Source organism: Hippoglossus stenolepis, chromosome 24, assembly GCF_022539355.2.
Source record: "Hippoglossus stenolepis isolate QCI-W04-F060 chromosome 24, HSTE1.2, whole genome shotgun sequence".
In the NCBI taxonomy this organism is placed as follows: domain Eukaryota; kingdom Metazoa; phylum Chordata; class Actinopteri; order Pleuronectiformes; family Pleuronectidae; genus Hippoglossus; species Hippoglossus stenolepis.
The window spans coordinates 9783891-9811795 of NC_061506.1; the positions used below are offsets into that span (position 1 = coordinate 9783891).

At 41.6% G+C, this 27905-nt stretch overlaps 1 protein-coding gene across 3 annotated transcripts in view; it reads right to left on the reverse strand.

The window, feature by feature from the left end:
- LOC118103598 (interleukin-1 receptor accessory protein-like 1) overlaps positions 1-27905 on the reverse strand; it is a 260882-nt gene that overhangs the window by 188445 nt on the left and 44532 nt on the right. For all 3 annotated transcript variants that reach the window (XM_035150687.2, XM_035150688.2, XM_035150686.2), the window contains one exon: positions 11990-12083. In XM_035150687.2, coding sequence (XP_035006578.1) covers positions 11990-12071 — 82 coding nt within the window. In that variant the 5' untranslated portion in view covers positions 12072-12083. The remainder of the gene's footprint in view (positions 1-11989; positions 12084-27905) is intronic.

Here is a 27905-nt window from a genome sequence, read left to right on the forward strand (position 1 = left end):
CTGTCTCAGTGTGTGTGTGTGTGTGTGTGTGAATCAATATCCCAAGCAGAGGTGTATATGTCGCTCAAATGCTCATTTAATAAACATTGCGAGCTTTCGATTTAAATTGAATCTGCTCGCTTTCACAATAAAAAGTAGCAGAAGGACTTGAATGAAAGTTCAGGGTCACTCGGATGCATCATCAGCTAAGTCCCACGTGTTTTTAAAAAGGGGGTTAAACGTTGTGACGCAGCTGCAATTGCAGAGGTAGCCCACACGGAGAAATTGGGTCATTGAAATCACTCAATAATAGATGTTGACATTGCATGCGCATTGTATCGCACTAATGCTGGGATAACAATTCCGTGATATGAAATGTTTCCTAATCCTTCCCTCCTCCCCTCTGCGCCGGAGATCAAAAGAAACGCTGGAATTGCTTCTCATGGCACATTTGAAATGGTTTTTCTGACAGTGTAATACCAAAGTAATTTACTTGACTGCTTTTGCTTCTTTTTTTCTTTTTTTTTGCCCCGTGAATTGCAGAGATGTAGTTTTATTATTTTTGTTTGATGTGTCTGAGCCGCGCGGGGTTGGAGTCGTCGTTACGTTTCGCCCACATGGTTCAAATGAAACACCGACACATGACATTGAGTTAAATGAATAATGCTGCGTCATCTTACTCAAACCTTATTTACGCCCACATGTAGCAGGTGTGATTTATGAACTGCGCTACAGGCTACATGACAGCGTTTTTTACGAGGAGGGAGCATTTCCTGATGTGTATACAAATGTCCCCGGAGCCCCGCTTAGCTCCCTGCATGCTGTTTCTCTGCTGAAACGGTTAAGTTCGAAACACCTCATGTTAAAATACCTCCCATGCCAAACAGTTTCCTTCCAAAGCTAATCTTCTATTTGCATATTAAAAGGCAAAGAAAGGCGCATACAGAACCATAATCCTCCGCTGTCCTTGTGTTTTTCAAGACCAGGCACTTGGTGCACAAAAAAAGCGACAGAGAGCCTTACAGAGCGTTGCGAGCAGCAAAAGGAGGCCCCCCTTTCATGCTTATATCACACGCTTTTAAAATCGCCGAGGGTGGCATGCACATTAAACATTGTAATCAGGCCATATTTGAATTTCAATGCCAGGCAAATGAAAAGGTGTTGGAATGGGATTTGGGTACTTTTTATTTTGTAAGGGAGGTGGATTGTATCGGGGCTGGAACTGGGACAGACTTTGTCCCAAAAAAAAAATCAAAAGAGCACAGCGTCTTAAACTGCTTTGCTTCTGTTTTACCTCATCCCAGAGGTTTTGATGGATGAGTTTTCATTAAACCTGAACTGATACGGCATAGATGGTGAGTCAATTCAACAGCTTAAAGGTTGCATTCGAGTGATCACCATTAACTAGGAATGTCATTGTCTTTGCAGGTGTGAAGACGACTGTAAGGTCAGTGGAAGAGGGTGTTGTGATGTCTCCTCCGTCATCTGACTTGTTGATGGGAAACCATAGCTTCTCCACCACTCATTAGCTTCTTCGAAAATGGAAGAGAAAAGAAAAAACATAGGCAAAAAGCGGCAAGCAGACTTGATAGTGAAGCTATGGGCCTCATTACACACGCTCAGAGGATAACACTTCAACAATCAAACTTAATTGGCTGCCTGAACATTGCATTTTTACACAGCAATTTAAGTGTTTTTGATGTCAGATGATATATATTTATATATATACAGGGGGGGGGGGACTTTAGTGAAAGGCTGAATGGTGCAGAAACATTTTAATTACCCTGTGGCAATATCACTCGCATCACGCAGGTAAAGGTGGAATATTTAATCCGGTTTCTGAGAGCGGGATGGTGTGTGTGTGTGTGTGTGTGTGTGTGTGTGTGTGTGTGTGTGTGTGTGTGTGTGTGTGTGTGTGTGTGTGTGTGTGTGTGTGTGTGTGTGTGTGTGTGTGTGTGTGTGTGTGTGTGTGTGTGTGTGTGTGTGTGTGTGTGTGTGTGTGTGTGTGTGGATCTCGGGATTGTGGGATTGCGGCGTGCTGCGTTGCTTGGCTACTGGCAGGATTCCGAGATGTAACGCCTACTGACATCTGTAGTGCCTCTCAGTTAGCTCAAGATGCTAATAGAGATTCGAAGGTCTCTGGATGCTCCAGCCTCTGGACTGTCACAATGACAGCAAAAGATCTGCATTTCCTCTAACCACACATTTAGTGTTGTTTTGACTTAAGAGGATCTTTCTGTTGTAACAGTCACTCCTTCTACATATCTCTTATCTTTTTAACTCCTCCAACAAAAACAGATCAGATGCAGACTGCGTGTCCCCAGGACTGATATCTGCCATGTTCTCAAACGCTGTTATTTACGCTCCACGCAGTTATAGAATCAAATCAGTTTAGACGACCACCAGGGCCGTGGAAAAAAAGCTTTTTGATCCACAGCTGAGAAGTTTTTACATTTACAGAGCTGCCACTGTGCTGTATGTCATATCAAAGGAAGTAAATGAAAAATATTTCTTGGAAATTACAGAAGATGATGCCCCCTCTTTCCCCTCATGGCAAAGAAACAGACGTTCCTGATGCAGCCTCTGTGTACATGTTTGTTTCATGGATGCAGAGGAGCTGTGGGGGAGGCTCTGCAGTGCTGTGACGCACCGTGATTGGCCGATAAGAGCCCAGAAGGAGGCTTATCCCTGGGAGAGGCCTTGGAGATGACAGTGGAACTGAATTAATATGTAGAATTTATTGATCACTGCACTGCAGGGAAATCAACTGCCATCTTCTACCATTTTTTGGGCCCTGAAGGATTGTAAATTAGCGGTCTTAAATATTTCAACCTAAGCAATAAACATGACAGGGAAATATGTGACGGGACTTCACTGTAAATCACGCCAAATGAAATTACGAGGCGGGCTTACGGGGAATAGTTGGAGTGGATTTAATAAAAAAAGAAAATTGTTGTTTTTTGTAATCAGTGTAGCACTTCTCTCCTAAAACAATAGGTGCTTTAGCTTTTGGATTAAACAACATACTTTCCTGTGGCAGGAGGGGTACAGGTAATTCCCTGCTAATTATAATAAAATGCTAAGCAGTAGAATTTGAATGGGACCTGCTTGTTTCTTGAGAGTAAAGAACAGTGGCCCGAGGCCTGGAGAATAGAGTCAGCCTGGTTTGTTTCCAAAACTCCTGCAGTGCACCAGTCTCCTGCAACCAACAAAGGCGTACTTCTCGGCGAGTGAGCTTACATCCTCTCTACCTTGCAAATTTAAAAATTTAAAAAACCCAAACTTGGCAGGACTCCCTTGAGACCTGCAAGGATTTGCTGTGCCTCTGCTCGCTGTAGCAATAGGTTGATTGTGCTTTGACCAATCCCAGTTTGACTAAAAAAAGAATAGGGGGGGGGGAATGAAAGGAAGGAAAATATACAAAGAGAACAAGAGAGTAGTGTTTTTTTGTTCTTTGCGGTCATTGAGCGACGGGGAGACTGTGAACAGGGAGTGAACACAGTGTAGAGAGGATGTGTGCAAACTTTCCAATAAAGGATCATTGAAAAAGGCCACACGCTGAGTGCCTGGCTGACGCGAGGGAGCTTGACAGCCTCATCACACGCTACGTTGTTGGGAGACTTCCTGCATTCACAAAACGTCACCTCTCCAGTGACCACAGCCTCATTGCACAGACTAGGGTAATTAAAAAAGCGCAATTCATGCAGTTCCTTTCACTACGGCAACACCCAACAAAAGGATAAGGCCACAAACTTCCTATCCAGTGACATCATCGGCCGTCTGAGTGTTTTTTAAGTGCAGTCCTGACAAGCTAATTATTGGTTCACGAGGTCAAATGGGGTAAAGGAACATTCGTCACACCACCCAGCAGTTTTCCTCCTCGACTGCAGATCCAATTTACGCCATTTCCGTTAAATAAAAATAAAAGTAATTAGAACCAGTGGAGAAATTTCCGAGCCCAAGCGCTACTTCGGCCAACCCTGCACGCCTTGCATGCTTAGTGGTCCCTGGAGAATCTCCCGAAGCAGAGCAGCTGAGTGAACTCGCTGTTTGCTGCGTTTTTGACAGACAGCTAGGGATGCCAGAAATTAGTTGACCTTTAAGCTTGTTTTCCGAATCAGGATAGATAGACAGCCACGATCGGTTGCTGATAACACATTCAAACCTTGTGTAATTGTGGCGTTACCCCGATGTCACTCAGATTTGTTCTCATACGATCAATTCTACATCTGTGAATTTCCCCCCAAAAAATCCATCCATCCTCTTATCTTTCAAGGGTCTCGAGGGAGCAAATCCCTGCTGACATTGAGTAGGAGGTGGGGTACGCCCTGGACACATCGCCAGTCCATCACAAGATATAGAAACAAACAAAAATTGCTACGGTCAATTGGGGTCTCCAATTAACCTAACCTAAACCTGCATGTCTTTAGACTGTGGGAGGAAGCAGGAGTCCCTGGAGGAAACCCACACAGACACAAGGAGGACATGTGGAACCCCTGGCCGAGCGAGGATTCAAACCGAGAACCTGCTAAGCTCTGCAGAAAAAGAAAAATACTGTCGTTAGAACACACAAAACTTTAAACTATATATTCATATTATATATTCGTGAAAAATGATATATTTGAAATGTAATTGCATTCATATGGCATTCTAGGTCATGTTGTTTTCCAGTGCTTTAAGTTAAAATACCAGCAGTTGAAGTATGATGTCAATTATAGAGTCTGATGAAGTTGCAAAAAGACAAGAGACAAATTGATTTTGCCGCGCAAATCAATGAATCTCGCCTCAGAAATCAAACCTAACTGAGTTGTATCCGCCAGAAACAAAGTTAGCACCACAATCAATAGAAAACTAACGTAGGAAACACTGAAATGCAACACAGGGAGAAAAAAGAAACAAAGAAATGAATGTCTCTGAGAAAAGTGGAAATCACATTCTGTAAAAAGACAAAACAACATACTTGAGTAGGGGTTGCTCTCACTTTTCAAGCTAGACCTTTTTTAAAAGGAGCGATGTGAGCTATCATTTAGCCCAATCTTACTGCACTCCAACAGTTACTGCCGGTAATTTACAAAAGTGAAACATAGAATTTAGGTCTGGAGAGGTGCTATTTTCAAATGCCATCTACAAACAGAAACCACAGATGCTGTTGCAGAAAGGCAGACACTAAACAGCCTATTGGTTTAAACCAGTTAAATCTCATGATTATTATGGGTTAAAGTCTTATTGTATTGCTTTAATTATTCTGAGACGCCTCCCAGTGATCTTAAAGGAGACAGTCGCAAATCAATGGGAGCAATAACCATCAGTTTATGCACAGAAGGCTGGAGGATGGCAGAGCGATCAGAAGGGACGGAGAGATGGAGGAGATTTTCTTTTTGAGAGGTGACTCCAATCTCAGTTGTAGCCGAAGAAAGAAATGATACACACAAACATAAATACAGAAGAATTGTGCAAAGATTGCGATATGGACAAATGCATGCGGGCGCAGAGCTCCACGGAATGAGGAGGAGCACCCTCGTGGATTAATCATGCAGTGAGGCCCCAGGTTAAAGTGTGATATTTTTGGGTATAGTCATATTGCCGCCTCCAGGGCAATTTGCAAAGCGCTGAGAGACTACAGCTTCATTTCCCCCTGTGGCTCAGCTTTGTAAGAGCCGAGCAGTCAAGGGGAATTAAAATAATTTCCAAGACCGTTGCTGTTTATGTCCAAATTGCCCGAACCTCACTACAAATGTTACTTATTTACTTTTCATTTTCTACATTTTTCTCTTTTTTTTCTCCCTTCTGGGAGTTTTAGTTCCCCCGAAGTCCTCTTCCTTAAACCTGAGAGACAGATTTTCTTAAATTAAGCAGTGGCCGGCCTTCTCCATGTTTAAATCCTCTTTTGGACTAAAGCTCATTATCATCCACACATATAATCTCTCAAATTGGTACCAGACGCCCCTGCTGTTAATATGGCCTGCATAATTTGCTACGGGAGCCTGAAAGCCTGAAGTTGAAATACAGATAATGCAATGTATTGTATCTAATGTTGAGATTCCAAGAAAGTGAAGAGGTGGACGAAATCACAACAGAGACAAAAAGAAACCTCAAGCTTGTCATTTAGAGACATTTTAACCATGCAGGTTTGGCTTCGATGATACTAAATCTCACTCGTCTCAACTTTAACCAGGTTGGATCACCATGGTAACCTACTCCAACTGAAAAATGTCAGCTACTGTCCAATCAGATGAGCGGAAAAACTGAGTCATCATCTTTCGGATCCGGATAAAGAAAAGAGGCATTTACAATAGAGCCATTTATATTTTTTAGATTTGTTTCATTTTGCCGAACCCTCTGAGGTGTTTTGTTCCATATTCCCAACATGGCCATCAGATCGACCTCATCTGACACCAACTACTCTTTTCCTTCTGTTACTTTGGCAACAGACATTTGTAATTTTGCAATGTGCATCAAACACCCGTACTAGTTTGCTCATCCTCACACAGAAAAGCCTTTATAATAACTCCTGTACTTTGATATCTGCTTGATTGACAGGCGTCTGACCCTATTAGCTCCACCTACACTTAACCCAAATCCAAATCCAATCATTTTAAGGGCTTCACACGCCTCTGTCTGACTCTCTTTTTGACAGTTAATGCCTTAAACCCAAATACATCAAACACATTTTTTTTTTTTTAAAGCTGTAATTGGATACATCTTTGATCCACACACACAAGCACATGAGCTCCAAACACCTCCACCCAACAACTACACACTCGTATCTTCCTCCAGACCCTTTTCCTGGCATTTTTCTCAATTGCTGTGGTGTTGTAACATCATTACAGGTCAGGAAACAGGCCACAGAGAGACCATTCTGCTCATAAATCAGGTGATTGATCATCATCCATCTCGCGCAGAGGGCTGCGCCATGTGTCTCCAAGCAGAAACACATATCCATAGTAACCCTAGTTGTCAAGAAGCCTGTATCTGGCACACTTGTTGAGCGCTCGCTCGCTCTCTCTATCTCTCACCCTCTCTGAGCTGCGGGAGGGAAAACAACTTCATGTGGCGAGCCATTTTATTTCTAATATCATGTGTGTGATCAATCTCCCCCTGCTATGAGCGGGCCATGCACTTGAGGCAATCATTCAACGTTTATGGCAGGTATGGGGTATTGACAGAGGCGTGTGCCTCCGTGTGTGTGTGTCTGTGTGTGTGTGACAGAGAGAAAAGGGAGGCGGTGAGAGCTTCAATTCCAGGTTTCACTTTAAAATCTCAGCTGAAGTTTCCTGGATTTTCTTTAGAAAGGTTGCAAATTTAATTACTAGCTTTGACATAGCAAACTGAAAATATTATTAATATTAAGACCGGTTTTAATACCTTTGCAATAAATACCAGACACTCTGTAGTTTCCATGCGTAAAAACACTGACACGGTGGAATGGGTCCCTAACACTGTGCCACTTCTCTCCCTCGAACTTCTTGCTGACAGCTTCCTGCCATATTTAACGTCTTTTGATGTCAATTACAAAGTCAAGTGGCTTCCCATAATTGAATTTGTGCTGTGCACTGACGTCCCCTGTTAGAATTCACTGTCTTATGCAATTAAGAGGGGCCTCGTTATTGGCCAAACTGCGAGTAGCCGCATTAATGTGAGTGGAAGATTCTATCCTTAAGACTGTTGTATTCATTTTGACGTGCATTGCAATGGGTGTGAAGACTGTAAATGGAATTGACTGTCAGGTAGTCCTTGATTCTTCCTCCTGTTAAAGCAGAGAGCAATCGGGGATGAGAGGGGGAAAAATACATGTTGTGGATGTACTGTGGATAAATACACGGCGAGAGATGGATGATGAGCGGTTGCTCTCTAATGGGAACCAGGGTCCTGTTGTGGTGCCGTGTTTTATTTACAGCTACTCTTCATCAGAGTGTCAAGCCGGGCCCACAGACCATCCTTAATAGAAACTAGAGGCAGCGAGGGGACTTTGCATTCCCATTCCCAAACACATGTCGACGACCTGCGTTCTTCATTTGCATGTGTGACGGAGTGATGCGTTCACGGCGAGCAAGTGTTATGGGTAATACATCGCTGGAATTACTGGGAGACTGTGGAAAGGTAAGCATCATTTGTCTGGGGACTCATCAATGTCTGGCGGAGAAAGTGGGACTAATGACTGTACAGCAGAGGGGAGGAGAGAGGCTAAATTTGTCTCAATCAATGTCACAGGACATGATCGTAAATCTACAAGTGTCATCCGTGCTCACTGGAGGGATGTGTTAATAGTTAGGGGGACAACTTTTAGTGAGTATAAAATGTTTCCTGCACTGCACCAACCAAAGTTTGAATTCCGAGGGAGGCAGCTGGTGGATGGGAAAGCTGAAGAGCTGCTTGCTTTTGTAAATGACATGACTGTTCTGGAGAGATTGAGCTTTTGTCCCTGCAGAGTCCAGTGGTCGCTGGCTGACAACGACCCTGTTTTTCCTCATTAGAAATCAAGCATGAGCACTGAAAACCCCTGACAGCCTCTTTTGAAAACAGCTTCCAAAGTGCTGGGTTGATGTGGGAAATGTTGGCCTGTGGTTATTGTGACAAAAAGCATGTGTCATCAGCAGACATGCTGTAATAATGGTCCTGAAGATGAGAAATCAACAGTGGGGAACAAACTCCTGGAGAATACCAAAGACGGGCAGAGTTCAGGCGTAACACAGATGAATGGTGATGCCCGTGAAATGTTTTAGAAAACTACAGTTTTTAGGTAATGTTCATCCTGTTAGGTCACTTTTGCGATCCGTGTGCAGGCACTTTTTATTATGCTGTATTGAGGTTTGCCAGAAGTCATTCCCAGCCGCCTATAAAGCTCCTTTTTCACTGTAATCCATGTTTGTAAGTGGGAAAAAAAATGCAGAAATACATCGTTATTACTGACCTCTAACACGAGACCTCACGTGAACCCTGAAGTTTCTTTTTCATATGAATTAAAATGCAGCTGTGCAAAGAAAGAGGATTCTGGTTCATTCTGCTCCCTGCCAAGTAAACAAACGGGCACGTTCATGGATTTCTCGTATCGCTCTTCCAAGAATCTATTGTATAGCGCTGCACATGTGGCTGACAAGGGAGCTTATTGTGTGTTTAAAGCAAACACAGCACTGCAAACCATTTTTATCTATTTTTTAAATAACCGAGGATGGGAAAAGGGAAATAGAGTTTATTCACTTCAATCCAGGAAAAAGGATATTTAAAAAATTGATGGGAGAATGGTTGTGATACATTTTTTTAGTTTGGATCATTTTGAAAAATTCTTGCCAAAAAGTGAGTTATGTTACTTTATTTTACAGGATAGAGGAAATTAATTTTCACACCACTGCACATTCACATTCACCCACAACAAACACCAGAACACTTCAACTACATCTTCATATGGGGGGGATGCCGTTAAAACATTGTTTAAATGTTGTTCTACAGGAAGAAGAAAACCAGGGTTAAGTTTCCTGATGAACGCCAATCTGACTGCATCACTTGTCGACTTTCTTCGTAGATGGTGACAAGCCCAATTCGGACTAAACTGTTATGTGCATTCTGACCTCAAATCAACCATTAAGCTCATTTACAAGCAAATGGGATTTGAGATTCCCCTAAAATGTACTTTCTTTGACTTTCTGCTTTCAGACAAATTTGTAAGAGCTATGACACAAGTCACGTTACGAGGAACAAAGGGCATGGTGCCGAAACAGGAAGGAATGGAATGACCATCACTCACTGAAATTGTACATCGGTGTCAGAGCATCCAAGTATGGGTTTTTTTACTTTAAAATCTAACTTGATGTGCTGCATTAAACAGAAATGTATGTAATTATTCTGTTCGCCCAACCATTCAGGCCGTATCAGCATTCTAACACAGAGGACAAATGGATACGTTCCGCTACATATGCATATACGGCGGATTAGTATGGCAGAAATGCATTGTATGTTTTGCAACGTTCCACCCCGAGTGCAACTGCAGACAAAGCATTACTCAAAGAAAAGGGTGTTTTGAATTTAATCATCTACAGATAATAGCGGTGGAAATGCAGCAGCAGAGTTTCCAGAGAGTGTTTATTTGTTTGTGTGAGCAGAGTGAAAGGGAAAGCAAGTGAGATAGTGGATTTATTGCCCCTGCGGGACTCAATCAAGTAATTTAATTTCCCTTAATGGGCTGACACTTACAGGTGGTGATGGTCTACAGTGGATTTCCGTTCGCAAAAGGTACAAACAAAACTAGAGGGAAATTGTGGATAATATGGAATTCATTTCAAATCATTTGGCTCTGATATAGAAAATATAAAAAATCACATGTAAAAGTTTAACAGCTGCTTGACCAAACACTTTAGAAACAAGCTCTTCACTAGTGCCGCACAAGTTATCTCATCGCAATTTAGCTGCGATTCAATTAAATATGGCGTCCAACATCGCGTTGGTTTTCTCTCATTACAACGTCACTAGGTACTCGCAGCACACTGTGCAAACATCTTTTAGCAAGCACTCAAAATACAATGCGTTTGTTGTTTTGCGATCGCAATACTGTGCACAAACCTCACAATATGTCTTTTTCAATACAAGTAGTGCAAGGTGACAAATCTGCACTCGGGAAATTCATACTGCAACAGAAGTTTAGTATTTTATCCAATTTGCAAAACATATACGAGTAGAAAGTCACTCAGTAGAGCACAACAGCCACTATGAAACCAGATTTAAATTCAGATCCAGATTTATATTTGGATCTGCACCATGTTGCACACACTCGTATATCAGTACCCTAAACATCAAGATCCATGACTTATTTTCAGAGAAATCAACGTTGAACTGTCCAAAAGAAGTTACAAACTGCACCTTCCAACAAAGGAATCCTTATCCGAGAAATTAACATTTCCCTAACACACACCAGGGTACTAACCTTCCCACCCCCACTGCTTCTACCCAAACCACAAAAACAACAGCAGCGCAATTCCAAACTGGCTTTCATTTCCCCGAATTTTTTTTTTTACAATGCAACCCTAACTTGCAACCAGCATGGCCTCTAATAAAGCCCTACTATCTAAAAGAGAAGGAATAGAGGACGGGGGTCTGACTCCAATGGGGTGTTCATTTATCAGTAGACACGTTTCAAATCCTTGCTCCAGGCAATGGCTCGTGAAGTATCCGAGAAGGTAGCCCGTAGGGAGTCCTGCTGCAAAAGCAGAAAACCCTTTGATGAGCCTTGAGCCACTGCTGCACCTGTGTCTGATATGCATGGGTAAAAAACGAGACGCAAGCAGCCTGTGGATAGTGGAAAAAAACAGACGGGCAGCACACTTCCTTTATGTTAACCGGTGTAGCTTTCCTCTAGCCTTCAACTAGCCTTTGGTATAATGTAGTTAAAATAGTGGTACCGGAAAAAAAACCTCAAAAACCCACAGCTTGCTTCCTTTCATATGTCACTGAACCAACATCAATGGTTCATGCCCTGAATGCAGTCCGACAATACTAGTGATCTTTGAAAAGGTTTGTGAGAAAAGACAAATAACGGCGTGATATGTTGTAAACCCTTCAAGAAGAAGCCAGTCAGCATTCTTCTAATCCGCATTGAAGTAAACAAGTTTATACCATGGAAGTGATCAGCAAAGATCAATGATGACATATTCCATCATCACTCACTGGCCCTCAAATTGAATTTCTGAGTGTTCGGGGACTCACATATCTGGCTGTTAAAAGACAGGACAGCTCTGTTTTTCATCATAACTGGCTTGAGTCTCAGCGTACGGCAGCACAAGGCTACGAGATCCCCCCGCTGCTGACTTGAAACGATTTGTGCTTTCAGGCCAAGAGAAAAAAAGAAGTGAAGAGGAGCCTTGAAACGTTGGTAGGTTCCAGGGAATCAAATGTCAGTACCAATTAATGTAGCTTGTAAAATGTTGTAAATATAAACATGCTAGGTTTCTGTACCCTCTGTTTTCGGAATTGTCTTTCATTTGAAAAGGAAAGACGGTTGTGGGAAGAAGACAAGACTTACCTGAGCCTCTTTTCGACACCACTTTCAGGCAATGGACCACAACGGCGTGAAGCAGGATCAGGAGAGGAATGGGAGCTTTCATTTTTTACCAGTCCTACAAGGAAACAAAAAGCTTGCATGATTATTCCAAACTAATGGAAGCTGCGAACACACCTAAATCCATTCAGAATTAAAACAAGAGAAAGATGTTGGCAGTGATGGTTAAGAGGTGCTTGATCAAAGCTTTAAAAATGAACATAAAACCCTGCAAGTTCTGAGCCAAAAGAATTTATTCTATGAGCCCTGAGGTCAGATGGAAAAAATCCTGCACGTCTTTGTGCAACTTCTCCAAAGCATTTGTCTGCCTGCTTTATTTATACCAGAGTCCCTTCGGGGACTCACTGAAATCAGGACACGACTGTTGATTACACAAGACACAGCTCCATCAAGGCAAAACTGACTGTACTGCTTTGTCAGCCACCAACAGCACAACATAATCACTTGAATCCAGATATCAAAAACAATTTCAGGATATCTTCATAAGATGGTGGATAACAGTGAATATGGCTGCATATACAGAGAACAGCTGTAGGTGTAAATCATAATGACAGAAATGGTGATAATAGTGCAGTCACATAAAAATCCATTTGATGGGGGTCAAACTTGGGAAGTTGATATATCGATAACAGCTCATAGATGGGAAAATAAGGAAAAAATAAATATAGCAGAGATACCACAAAGGAAATTTTGAGGTATTTTAAAAAACAATATTTTCATATAATTGAGAACTGACTCAGTTATTTTGAAAGTCCAGGCTTTGTGACTCAGCAATTATTTCTATTCAGAATTTAATACTGGACAGTGCAGGAAGAGCTGTGTGGAGTTATAAAGTGAAAAAGTTAAAAAGTACTGTAACAAACACAATATGAATGATCATATCTGATATTTTGTGAAACTGCAGCCCACCCCTCGGCTGTCGCATGTTGCAGGGTCTCTTTGCCTTTAGTCTGGTCAAGACTGAGATCAGGTGATTGATACTCCACCTCCACCTCCATCAAAATCAGCCGCCTAAGAAATATTTAGTGGTCAAATGTCTGGTTGCAATTAGGGCCCTGATCAAAAGCCTGTATTTCCCACATAGTTCTTCCAAATTTAAGTAAACCTCAGAATTGTTATTTTACCGAAGTATCTATTACTTCAAAATCAAACGTATTAAAACACAAAAGTGCAACAGTCCAAATAGTTGCATCTCGACTGCATATATTGTTTATAACCATCAACGTGTCACCCAACCTTTGAATGACAATTTTGTCAATGTTATATATATTCTATACAGTGATTGACAGTATCTTTATTGCCAATATCTGGTTAAATTAGTTCTGGTAATTGGTAGTCATTAATAATAAATGAATGCATGTGCTTTACACTACCTTCTACTCAATTAAATCTGGTTATAATATGGTAAAAAAAAGCATTCTACAGTCGACCTTACTCAGATAAACAAGTTCATCAAAGTAAACAGTGTTTGTTCAGATGTTACCAGCTGCGAACAATGTAACCTCTGTTACACTCTTGCTCATTGAACCCCTCCATGTAACTGTGTAATTCTTTTTGGTTTGGCAACTAATTGATCTCCTGGCTGCAGGCAAAAATGCCTTTTCTGCTATGGCTTGACAAGAAGCCAATGTCGGCTACAAGGACGCTTCCATTGGCATTTCTGTCACGACAAAGATGCTTCACATAGATTCCACAAAGCTGCATCAGAAAGGCTTTGAGGGGGGGAAACCCTGAAAAGCCACAATAACCCTTGAGACACTCACAGAGGCATGCGAAACTGGCCGGCATCCAAAGATGGCGACATTGCCATGTTCTCCTTGTCAAAAGGCCCATTGTCGACAGCCCCTTGCTTCCTGCGACCGACGCCACCTCAGGAAACGCAACATGCCACCGCACAGAATCTTATCTTGTTAATTAGTTTTCTGTGTTGCGTGCGGGTCTGCAACATAAGCACAAAAGCGCTGGTCGTTCTTTGGTTTGAACACAGAGGAAACGACTGAATCACCAGTTCTGCTCAGCATCCCTCCAGCTCATAGTCACATCCCGGACCGCTCGACATCAACGCAAACACTTATTATCACTGTAAAGGTTACACGTGGGCTCTTGAGATGTAAGCTAATTCATTTTTTTTTGTTTAGAGCGACCACACTGATGAGCAAATACAGTAAGTCATCATCTCTTGGGTACACTGATCACACACTATGTCTGTATGTGTGCACAGAACAAAAAATGTGGCTTATGGGATTAAATATATTAAAGAATCACCCATGAAAACATGACATAGTGCTTTGCTCTAAGCTTGTGTGCAGCCATTGAGTGGAAAATAGCTCCAGACGTGAGGTTTCAAAAAAGCCATTTCCAAGGACACTGATCTCACTGTTTCTTTTCTTTTTTTTTTTTTCTCCCAAGGGTATTTGGAAATATGTTGTGTCTCTTCCATGGCTATAGAATAGGGTAAGGGAGTATATGTGATTGGTAACAACACAACAAAAACAGAAAATGCATTTAAAAAAAATCAATAAATAATAATAAAAACAAATTGTAAATATAGATACTCTGTAATTTGCAGGACTGCAGCTGTCTGATCCTTGTGCAGAGCTCCGTGCAAAAAAAGAAGGAAGCCATTGACATTCATTGCAAAGAGCACAAACTGAATAGAAAATGTTAACAACAAAAAACGGGACAGTGGATTCAACAATATAACAAGGTTATACTTAAGCTCATATCAAGTGAATGTGGAAACGACTGGAATTTGTGATTTTAACATGAAGTTAAATGTTACATCTTTGTTCTTTGTGTCTCATCTGAATTTCTTATTTTGTTAATAAATAAAATAATACTTTTGTCTGTCTGAAAAACATGAAGAATATTCATCCTCTATTCCCTGAAGGAGAACGAGTCTTTATTTTTGTGTTTGTATTGTTTCACCAACAATCTAAATCTTTAAAGGATTTCGTGTTGTGTTGCAAAAGTCAAAGAAAAGAAGGAAATTGCCATTCACTCAAGAATTACTTTTAAAAAACAGATGCTGATAAATGTTCCGCCCGTGAACTTTTCCAGTAGAGTAGGGGCAGGAGGGTTGAGCAGCATTTGAGCCACAACAGGGTGAGACAGACACACACTCACAGACACACACTCACACACACACACACACACACACACACACACACACACACACACACACACACACACACACACACACACACACACACACACACACACACACACACACACACACACACACAGTGCCAGGTCCTCTGTTGAAGTGATCAAAGTGAGCATAAATAGGTGTTGAGCTCATCTAGCAGCCAGGCCTCACACATATAGATGCAGCCATTCATGCTTTTGTAATCCATGATCATCTGCCAATTGGTTGTGATTTGCCTTGAGGTTCCGCGTGTGTACCGTGTCCACGAAGGCTGCTTTACTCAGGCTGAGTTATATCCTCCAACTTTACTGAATAAGGCCATAATCCCAAAAGCCAAAATAGACCACCTTGACACATGCTCAACCAAGCGAGACATTTCACCTAGTTTTTATTGCATCAAATAACCGATTAAACCCAACCTTCTGGAAAGGTTTGGCCCACGTCACATCAACTAACATGGAGGAGGCAGGGTTTATAACCTATACATGACGTCCATCTGTATCTACAGTCTACTGTAGCGATCATGATGGCAGGATGTTCATGTATATGGAACCACGCTTGTAGGGTTCTCTTCTTTGCTATATCCCTGCACTCGAACCTGCTACAGTTGGCACAATCCAACATTGACGACACCTGGATTGTTTCCCCAAAACTCAGTTAATGATAGTTATCTGTATTTCATATTCTGCTTCTGCTGCCGATGGAGTCCATTTAAGAAGATGGCCACCTGTTGGGAGAGCCGAGCCCCTCAAGGGTTTATCAAGGTCAAACACTCAATTTGTTATCTGTAATCGTGAAGAGGGTGTCGATGTGTTATTGTCGGTATCGTCTCACGTCTTGACACATGGTTATTAGCTAGTGATAAGTGAAAGATTCAGTGAGGCTGTCTAACTGTCAGAGATATGATCGGGAACACAATAGAGCAGAAAGAAAGCGAGAGGAGTTACCCCCCTTCAACAAATGAATGGATACTGGTTGTCCAAGAAATGTGAAAAAAAACATACCTCCCTCTAAAATCCCTCAATGGAAGCTTATCCTGTCAGGCATCTCAGTGTCCCATTCTTTAAAGGGAAGCTCATCCAAAAGGTGCTGTCACCTGCCTCTCATTCTTTTGATTGTTTTTTTTTTCCTCCCTCAAGCATCCACTTTCTCACCTCCCTGTTTCCTCCTCAGCGGATTCATCCAAAATTCAATTACTTTCAAGGAGGGTTCAGCAAGAGGAATGGGGCACTCTCTCAACACTCGCGGGGCTCGGAGTTAGCCCTGAGGAATGCATCTCCCTCTTACACTCGCACACAAACAATTCCAGCAATCGCCCACTGAGACTTTACCGCTTTACTACAGCGCGACAGATGGATATTGAGATGATGATTTATACGGATCTCGGATTTCAAGTCTCTCGCTCTTTCGCACATTTTCTCGGGGCTCCTCGCGCACACTCGAGGTCCTCGTTCGAATTTCAGAAGCGCTGCTTATATACGAAGTTTTTGGACGACTGTTCACGTGTTTGTCGGATGTTAGCTACATAGAATTGTTTTTGAGGTTTTGACGGAATTGAGGTGTGAATCTCATCCCTCGTTTTGGTCTTGAAGTGTTGAGTCTTTAATACTCTTGAAAGTTGTTTGACTTTCAGCAGGATGAGGAAAATACTATAGCACTGTTTTCTTGAAACTTGGCAGAAGGGTGAGACATGGAAAACCAAAAAGAACCCTGTAATATTTCATTTTGGACAAATGGGTGAATCCGGGAATTTTAAATCACATTTCACTGATTTCCCAAAGAAGAATGATGTTTATAATAAAGTTTGAGAAGAGAAGAATGGCCCTTGTGTTTAAGAAGGTGAAACAAATATCCCACTTTGTCCGTATCTGCGCCAAAATTTTGTGGCTTATGTCTTGGTCCATGTCCCATCCTTCCACCAAGTTTCATAGAACAAACCAGCTTGTCAACCAAATAACCAACCAACAGACAAGGGAGAAAACATAACATCCTTGGTGGACATAAAAAAAAGACACAATTTTATAAATTAATTAGAGCCAGAACACTCCGCCACTTCTCCCCCCGTCACCCCTCTGCCCTTCCTCCTACCTCCAGTAGGAAAATTGATATGTACTCTGCTTTGTGAGTTATTAACATTTTTTATTTGTGAGGAATACTTCTCGAGCCCTTACACCCGTGGCTGACGCACACCGACACCCACACAAGTCTGTGCTCTCCTCACTGAATTATTCCATTTTAGATTATCTAATAACCCTGCAACCACACGCCTCCGTGCTCTTGACATGCATGCAGGAAGTGACAAAAAAAAGGGAGAAGACATCACTTGGTGGACGTAACCAACATCTCCAACATGTCTGAAAAGGAATGCGACTTCCGCATGAGAGTGAAAATATGGCCATAACGGTCCATTTCCTTCCTGGAAAAAAATGTAAATCATCACGAGCACAATAAAAAGATTAATAAAATACACACTTTTAGTTGCCCCGTTATGCAATACTGTATTTTCCTTTGCCATCTCGTCCCTCTGTGGTGAGATAGTACAGAACATTGTGTCACCTTAGAAACAGTTTCAGAAACAGTGTGTAAAACTGCAGATATCTTGCGAGTGACACACTCCAACTACTGACCGTGACAGCGTTGACCTGACCTGGAGATGGATGGTGCGGACTTTAAAAATGGTACCTGGAGGTGCCAGGCCTCACTGAGACATTTTTCCTTGCTTCCTACCACACTGTGCTGTGCTGTGCTACCAAGTGATTGCAGTTCAAGTGTTACATTGATTGACTACACTGATTGTGCAGACTTTAAATATCGTACAGAAGTGCAGTCTATGTAGCTGTAGTGGTGAGAACGACATTTTGTTGAACTAATTTCGCCTTAAGAGAGTCAGGTAGAAAGCCTGTTTTCCTGGCGTGCTGAAAATAGACATTGTTAAGATTATAGATGCTGTGTTTGTTGCTATGGTTGCATTTTAACCTGATGAATGAATGTTTGGATGCTGTTGGCACAGTCACTTCTGTGCTCAGGTTTATTATGCTACCTAGTAAAAGCTGCTGTCCCTGATTCGAAACCAATAGATGTCAAATTCAGCAAACATCTCATCACGCTCCACTTGCTGCATTGTGCGTGTCTGAAAACATACAAATCTGGCGTTACTACTCAGCCCTGGATCTGTAAATGGGAAACAAACAAATTGGTACGGTCCAAACCACATAAAACTACTCCAGCCAATCAGCAACAGGAGCACACAATCCAGGCACAATACATTGACCTCTCATCATCCTAATGCAAAAATATCTACTTAACCACAATCAAGGACATAGTGTGGTCTTTAAAAAATGTCTGCACAATAATTACTTTATATTTTCAAACCCATAAAATATGTCTTTAACTTATTATTTGACTTGGGTGGATGAAATCAAATCAAATCAAATCTGACAATGACGCAAGAAAAGAGTCTGAATCAGACTTAATGACCAAATTCCAAGACACAAAGTTGAGAACAGGACCTCAGTGGTAGCCATGTCCCAGTTAAAGTCAGACTGCTGTGCACTCTTCAACTCTTCTTCAACTTAACACTGAGGCTTGAAGATGATCCTATCCCTACCACACTAAAACAAAAGTGCTGAACCGCTTAACTGAAAACAAAACAGTGCAAGTAGCATGGTCATCAGTATAACGTGAAGTTAACGAGGAACACGAGAGAGGAATATTATTACCGACTGCCAGTTTAAAGTGTAAATTCACTTTCAGTAATTTTGCCATCGCATTTTATCGAAAATAACAATTTAGTTCCAGTAAATAACTGGAAAATAACCTGTTCCTGTGATGTGCTTAGAATTTCTGGTGTATAATTCCCTAACATTTATTAAATCTTCATAAAAAATTTGCTTAACTCTACAAATGGGCAAATAAACAACTGGCCTTAACATTGAATAGATCTTTTTCCTTTCCATTTGACCTCCACAGCTCAAAAGGGGAGAAAATACTCTCTGCTGGTAAAATAAAGTAAATAGAGTATATAATGTATAATTTATATATTTTCTTTATCTATTTTTGGTCTTGGGAGCTGTTATCCAACAAAACACACTTCTATGGATGGACACAAAAGTGCACACACATACACACTGTCTTTGCAGTCACGTCCGATCCTTAGTCCCATTCCCTGAGCTGCCTACTAACTAGATTCTTTATCCTGCCTGTCTGTCAGGGAAATAAGGATGGCATTAAATGAACGGAGCTCTCTCTCTCTCTCTTTGGATATTCCAGGCCGGTTGGTGTAAGGGCTGAGGGAGAGCCGGCTGGAATCGCTGAGAGGAAGAGGTGAAAGGGGAAGGGAGGATGAATGAACGCTAGAACGGGGAGGAGAGGCGAGGGGACAGCGTGAGAGGCGGTGTCGTGAGAGATGTTGCCAGGCAGCGGCGAAGCAAATAACTGGTGAGTATTTTTGGTCACTGTAGATTCTTGTGTTTTGACATGACAGTGATTAACATGTGTTGTACGAAGTCTTTATAAACATGTATCGATGTGATTTAAAGGATTATCCTGAATTCTGGCAGCTTCAGCAAATCTTTCACTATTTATAGATGTTGATTTTTCAAAACACGGATAATTATTAGGGCTGTCGAAGAGTTGTTTGTTCACGCACAGCTGCTATGGAGACAAATACCAAACTGCTCTAAATTCACTATGAAGGATATGAATTTATAGCAAAATAGCACAATGATGATGAGTCAGTACTCTTTTAAAGAGCTTGGCTTGCTGTCACACCCAAGACTGATAGAATCACTTATTCATATTTGCTTTGTGGTCTTATGTCTCCAAAATAAACACCTCTGATGTCACGCTGGCCCATAAATGTCCAAAACTCATACTTCAGCATGGAGCTTTGTGGATTCTGTGTTTATCACATTTAAACTTACATCAACTTGTATCACTTTAGATCTTCTCTGATGAGCCATGAATTATGCATCAACTGTGTGATGACATCGTCCGCCAAAAAAGACACGCACATACGACAGCTCTACGAGAGACGCTGTGTCCTCTTGTTGTCAGAAATTATTCTCTATATAACTGTTATAATAGGAATCATACAAACTGTAGTTAGAAGATCATGACAATGCAAATTACAACTCCAATGTAAAAAGGTGCACATGAAAATGTGTACACTATAATAACTGCTCTGTCCTGTTTGGTTCTGTGTTTGGTCGGCAGTAATTGGAGAAGGGCTTTAAGGCTTCCTCCAGTGACCTCATTACCCCAATTCAATCTGTCGCCTCCTCTGAAAAGAGTCCATCTCACAAAGTGACGTCCGATCGTCACTCCCAGGTTTTCAGCCGCGGACGCAGAGCGGGGACATATGTCTGCGTCTGCTACTGTTTGCTGCAGTGGGTTTTCCCCACATCAATTTGAACCCAAAAGAAAATTATTACATTTCAAAAAAGATCTTCAAAGTCATTCTTTTATTCACCAACAACTCATGGATTGCTCGATCTGAATATTTGCAATTATTGGGGTGTTTACAGCAGCCAGGAGGACGTGTCTTACTTTTAGCCATTTGTCCTCTAAAAACAAAAACAAGTGGGAAAAACTGTCAAACCCGGCTCATGTTTTAAGACAACCACGGCAACCACTAAACATTTTCGATTCAAATTTGTAAAAATCTGAAACAATCCTCAAAAGGAACACGGAGATTATGTCTCCTACACAATCCTAAACTCTACCCAAGTATACTTTTGTGCTCCTTCCTGCCCAGTGCAGTGTACTTTCCTTCCAACTTTTTTATGTGTAGAAATCTCAGTTTAAAAATGTCATAGCGTCCCTAAAAACTCAGACAATGAAACACAATCCCCCAAAAAATTGTTTTTGTTTATGTTTGTTCATTAATTGATATATAACTAATCAGTCAAGGGTTATTCTGAGTCTGATAATACCTGCTCATCCTAAACCCAGGGTCCTAATCAACACACCTTCCGAGTTTGAAGTGAACTGCATGTGTGGTTGTCGATTAACAGTGAAGGACAAACAGGGATTTCTCGGATTATTAGTAAAACGCTATCAGCCTCAACACAGATGCTTCTTGTAAACACGTTCATCAAACCTGCAGATCATGTAGCACACAGCAGGAAGTGCAGAGATTTTGACAGCCATGTTTTAAAGCTTAACTTCTTCCTTCATACTACTCCGACAGCCACTGCATACTAATGCTACAGTAAAACTGAAATATCTGCTTCACCCAATGATTTCTACTTTATTCCCGCAGCAGCCCTGTGAGAACTGTGTCGATCGACTCGGATTAGCCTGTCACAGACTCCGGCGAGTCAGTTAAACGCGAGCACGTCGTTTCCCCAGCTTGATCTGCAGCGCTGATGTCAGTCAAACTCTGGAGAGCGGTCAGAGTTCAAGGTCTGAAGTGGGATTCACCTCGAGAGGAATCGTGCAACAGTAGCTGCGGAATGACACTTGTAAAAGCCGCAGGGTTATCTGAAGTCTAGCGTTACGGCTGCATCTATGTATAGCAGCAATAGGCGTACTTAAGAGCAACTGCTACGTGAAAAATGTAAATTCATCATGCCGAGGTTGAGACGATGAGATATTCACAGGCTGCAGCGTTTTCCCTCTTTATCTCCCTCGAACACAACCTCTACCCAACACCTAAATTTAAATCTGTGACACTGAGACTGATCTGCCGCTGAACCACCAAGTCTCTCTAGCCAACGCTACACTATGCTAATGCTATTCATTGGAGAGCATCAAAGCCGGAGTTCTTCAAGGACCTCTGACTTTAAGGAAGTAAAAAAAAAAATGCATATTTTACAGTGCAACAGTAGATTTGTCTTTTTATTCAGTTGGTCTTTAAGGGAAGTAAGACTCCAGCTTTTAGATGAAAGGGAAACATGAGTAACGGCCAATAAAAGGTCTGACAAATGTTCTTATAGTGTAAAAATGTTAAAAGGCATTCTGGCAGATTTGCCAAATCACTTGAACTGAATACACCCAGGCTGATTTAAGGCGGAATGAAAGAGGATTGTCAGATTATTAACACAAGTTATGAAATGTCGACCCTACAGCAACTATAATCATTAGGGTCTGCTACACATTTCTCTTGCAAATTTTTTTTTAATCAAATGCTCGGAAGAATCGAGCAGAACAAAATGCCCAATCCAGTCAACAGCAACAAGATAAAGAAAGCCGATGAGCGAATAATCAAAGTCTGTGCTTGAAATTGTCAGTGCAATGATTTATTGAGTTAATTTATCTGACTTAGTACATTGAGGTTTTGCACAGTTTATGATATTCAGCTTTTATCGATGAAGAATGCAGAATACTAAGGGTAACAATGTTGTGCAGCTAGTGGCTTTTGAATTATTTAGTTCTAATATGGCATCTCCTGTATTTTTGCAAAAGCAAAGCACATTTCCATTAGGGACAGGTGCACAAACAGTTTATGTTATATATATATTCAAGGGCTCATATCCACATTGCAAACATAAACCTGTCACAGCGAGAACTATTTGTCATCTCTGCACTTTTCCTCTTGAAAGACTCCCTTACACGTCAAAGAGCCCTGCAAGCAAAAACACACTTAAGTGTTAAGGTGAGAAGGCGTGTTGTAGTTACCACTGAGAGCTTAACAGCGCCATGCAAATAAGCCTACACACAATAACAGTGACCCAAGTCTCCACTCGAGGCACCTGAGATTCAATATCGGAGGACAAGGTATGCTGCGTCCCCAGGACCTGCTTGTAAAGGGCCCATAAATCAAGAACCATGTTGAGGGGCGGTCCCTGCAGGTCTGGTCCAGCAGGGGAGAGACGGAGCCGTGATCTGGCTGGGGGGGGGGGATGCTAAAGATGATTTAGCTGCATGAAAATATTTCTATAATACTGGGGATTTGACTATTAAAGGAATTGCTATGTTTGAGTTTAAAGTATAGATCGGGCCACTGGTCAGAGCGATTGGCCAATTGTGGTTCAAATTCTTATTAACAATAATAATCATTTTAAAGCTCTCGTAGTGTAGTGTTCCATATTCCTGCTGTTGACCTGATTCTGAATAAAACATTATGTTTACATGAATTGCTGATAACATATTCCAGTCATATTCCTGTTGACACGTCACACAGCATATAGTCTCCTTATGTATCACATCCTCCTACATGTTTACGCTCGAACCAGAGCAAGCATCATCAACAACGTATATATGTCAACATAATGCAACTAAGGTCAGAATACTATTCAGGTTGAGGTTATCAGAAAATACTGTTTACGTGGCACTGTCTTATTCAGACTATGCAAAGGTTCAGAATTGCACATTTAAAATTCGTCCTGCAAAAGCAGTGCATAAGTATCATGCACTGGTAGAAAGTAGTGAAAATTATGAATTCCCTCCAGCTCATCTTCTACTCGAGGCATGGTGACATATATGTATAAGATCACCTGGAAATAATATGTTGCCCAATGTCTCGTAAAGTGGCTAATGACAAACGGCGAGTTGCTAATGAAGCGCTCCTTGATTTCGCTCACTATTAATCCCTTGATGTGGCCGTTCTATTCCAGGCCCTGTGTGGTGCAGGGCCGAGATTTTAGTGCAAACACTGGAAGGATTCCCACTGAGGGAACCGTGTGTGCATTCATATTCTGTATGCAAATAGGTGATGTCTGCAGCTCCCACTCATGTAGACGTTGTATATAACAGAGCAGTTCCTCTTGCAGTTGATGCCCAAAAGCTTTTGGAGACACACAATCCTAAGAGGGGTTTTAAAATGCAGCCACTTAAAACTCAGGTCAAGAAGTGAATAAAGATTGGTATTTATGGTTGTGAGCTGATAACATTATAGCTGTGTCTCTTCGGCTATATGCTGTTATCCTACAAATGCATTACCTCGCAAAATAATGTAGTCTGTAGTCTTCCCCCCGCCAACTGGCATTTTCTGTAATTTTTTATCTCCACACATACGTATGGAATGTCACAACAAAGCCTTCATGAATGAGTAAGCATGGATCCGATGAAGAGAGGAGGGGAAATGGGAGGAAAAATTGCTCATTTTGCTTCCCCTGGCATGCAATTTCCATCCTCCATCCACAGCTCTCTAAAAGCTATCTAAAACACATCAACTTCATCTTTCCAGGCTGGATGGGCCTCAGAGGATCACCTCCAGACATGGCGCGATGACAGTGGGGCTGAAAAGAAAGGATGAAAATGGTAATTCCGTCCTCACGCTGATAGCAATGGGCTTCTTATTCTACTGCTGATTAAAAAGGGACCGGGAAAAAAACATTCATTTTAAACGTCACTTGCCCCCAGCAAAGAAAAATACTGTATATTGAGGTAATTGATCATGCCTGGGACGGCTATTTCATCAGAGGAAGTGCAGCACAAGTATTTCATTGCCTCTTTCTTCATTTTAGCCGTGTTACAATTGACCAGCAACATTCACGCTCCCGGCGCGCAGCGCTGCGGCTGACCCCGGGTCCTTTGATTTTCCACGGTAGCAAATGGGTAAATAAACGCTTTATGCTTCGATCCCCAACACACACACACATGCATACACAGAATGACTTGCATATATTTTAAGAGACGGTTGGAAGCTATGCAATTACCATCATCTTGTTGTGCTGCTGCGCTGCTACGTTGGGATTAGAGTGCCATTACATGCAGGGAGTAAATAAAGCTAGCATAGCCGCAGCAGACACTGAGCTCAATTCTCATTCATAGATGAAGGCATTCAGGTCAAGGCCTTAAAATAACTGGCCCATGAAAATAATGTGCAAGGTAGAGCATTCTTTGTGATACCTCTCTGCTGAATGACGGCATCAGAGGGTGCACTGAGAGCTCAGGGGCCACAAATGTAGAGTTTCCCTCCTCTGCAGGAAACAGATTTGAAGGCAGAGCGTGCTTCTTTATTGGACTCTTGATCTGACCCGACAAAAAATAGATTATGGCCATAGAATAGTAAATGATGACATCTCTTATTGTCTGATGTGTATTAGATATTGGTAAAGTCGACCAGGCAGATTTTGGCTTTAAATCAGAAAACACGTAATTTATATTTTATCATTTAAAGCCAGGATGAATGAACAAACCATCACAATATGCTGTTCTGCATTTTCTATTTACTAGGGCTATATAGAGTAGTGACTTCATATGGTATGGGTATGATAACCAGCAGGTGTGTTGGCTTTTTGTTAATCCAGCAAATTAAATGTCACAAATCAAAGTAAGCTGTAACATCGAACCATGCCATAAAGAAGTCCTGTGTATTGATTTACAACATTAGACACATTGGTCTCATAGGGAGGAGCGAGCATGGTCTAAATAATATCTTACGGCATATAGAGCTGTGAACATCTTTTTTGTCATAACTGAAAAATATAAAGGATGTAAACAATGATTATTTCGTATTTGTTATAAGTTATCATCTTTTTTGCAATTAATTATTTCACCACAGATGACAGATCCCCAAAAGCAAGGCCAAATGGTTTGGATCGCAGCCACCGTCAAATACATTGTCACAGATGGCTCCGGTAGGTTTGGTTTTAATTTAATATTTGATGGTATAAAAATGGAGGGAAATCTCATGATGGAGAGCTGAGATTGACTCACTACTGATCGCTCAATGACGTGACCTCGATACGGCTGCTCCACTCCACGATCACTACGGCGACTCCAAACGACATCCAAAAAGAAAGATGGTGGCACTTTTATCCCGGATATTTTTGGCTTGATTTTTGTACAAAGCAAGGAAGTGGAGAAGCATCGTCCATCTTTATATACTCTATATGGCTTAGATAAGGAAGCTTCCAAAAAATGTGACATAGGTTACAAGTTCTGAGAACCAAGGATGATGTCCAACCCTCACTACAAACCACAAAGACAATCATGCACGAAGCAAATCCTTAGATCCTTAACACCTAATGCTAAATTAGCTAAATTGTTGATTATATTTCCCTCAAATTACTATAAATTGAAGGGACTAATTGTTCCAGCTCTACATCGTACAACAGAGGTCTTTAGCCTGGATACCTTTATGTCCCATATGTTTACTGTACTGCAAATCTCATTCTAATTATTTTGAATGTTTCCACATCATTACCACACATTTGCTTTTCTCTTTAAAACAGTGCTGACCTTGAGGTACCGGCAAGACGAGACATATTGTCCTCCATACACTGATCCACCACACTTGTCAATGCATGACATGTTGGCTCCCACAAAAAAGTAAGATCAGATCGATGCTGAATGATTGTGATGGAAAATGGAACAAAGCGTGGGGAAACAGGAATCTCATCTTCGCGGGGGAAATGGATTTTCACAAGATTTAACTGAGAGCATGTCTGTTATGTACGTTGCCCCCAGCTTCTAATGCTGAGATGCCACAACAGTCAATAAGTCTGCACAGCAGCTGTGCCGAGCAGGAACGTGAGGTGCTCAAGCTGAAGCAGAACATTTATGATATTTGCAGGCACACTGTATATATGGCCACACACATATCAACACACAAGCTGGATCACCCCTCACCACTTTCATTTCCCCCTTGAGTCTTACTAATGTAATTTAAGAGCTATGATTACAGAGCCCCCCTCTCAACTTCCTCTCCTACATTTTTCCCCACAAATCCTCATCAACTGCTCCAATCACTCCTCACACAGAGCCAATACTGCACAGAGAGACAACCCTTATTTTCACCACATTAATGAACTCTTTCATTTGAAAGCCTTTGACTATCCACCTCTTGATTGCAATGCCAAAGCCAATAGGCCTTGGTGACAGCTCCTTGAAAATTAAAGGTATCAATCAAGGCAGGAAAGGAAAACGCTGGAGATGCCTTCAGATCCTTTTCTCGACCGGAGAAAGCAGTGGAAGCTGAACAGGGCCAAGTGCTATTTGGAAAGGTTTGTCGTGGTTTGCTTTAGTGCCATTTAATTTAGGACAGGTGGAGTCTAACTCAGGGAAAAGGGGGAAAAAAGATTAATAAGGGAAAAACAACAGCTGATAATCTTTTTACAGCATTTCATGGCCACTCCATGCAAAACATTGTAAAAATGGAAATTCAACATAGGGTTTATCAAGGAAACATCCAAATTGGGTGTCAGTGTTGTGTAAGATTGGGTCATCCTTTAAATAGAAGGCCAGTGGTTCGATCCTTGCCTCCTCCAGACTGAATATCTAAGTGATCTTGAGCAAGAGGTTGAACCCCAAAATGCCCCTGGCGGTTGCAACATCAGTGTGAATGTGTGTATTAATGCATTTGTGTGAATGGGTGAATGGCATGTAGTGTAAACCACTACAAGACGTCGATTAGACCAGGAAAACGCTATGTAAGTGCCGTCCATTTACCATTTATCCATTTACCACTTTAAACCTACAGTTAATTCATCAGAGTGCAGGAGGAGGAATTCAGTGCCGCCGGGTAAACTTGACCAGCATAAAAAGTGCCAATGCAGGATGACATAATCTCTGTCTAAATCAATTTCTCTGTGAGAGCACTCGACTCAGCTCGATATGTAGCTGCAGGGCTTTCGTTAAGTGGCCACTGCCAGTTACCTATTAATTCACGTGCTGCTGGTTGCCCCTGTGGCAAAGCTTAACCCCAGATGTTGTAGATGTATAAATATTGTTAAAGCAACATCATCAAGCGAGACAGTGTCACCTGAAGCAGAATGTCCAAAAGAAATTGGAGTGGAGGGATTTAGTGCAGATGTTAAAAATTAGAAAGATCATGTGCGATTA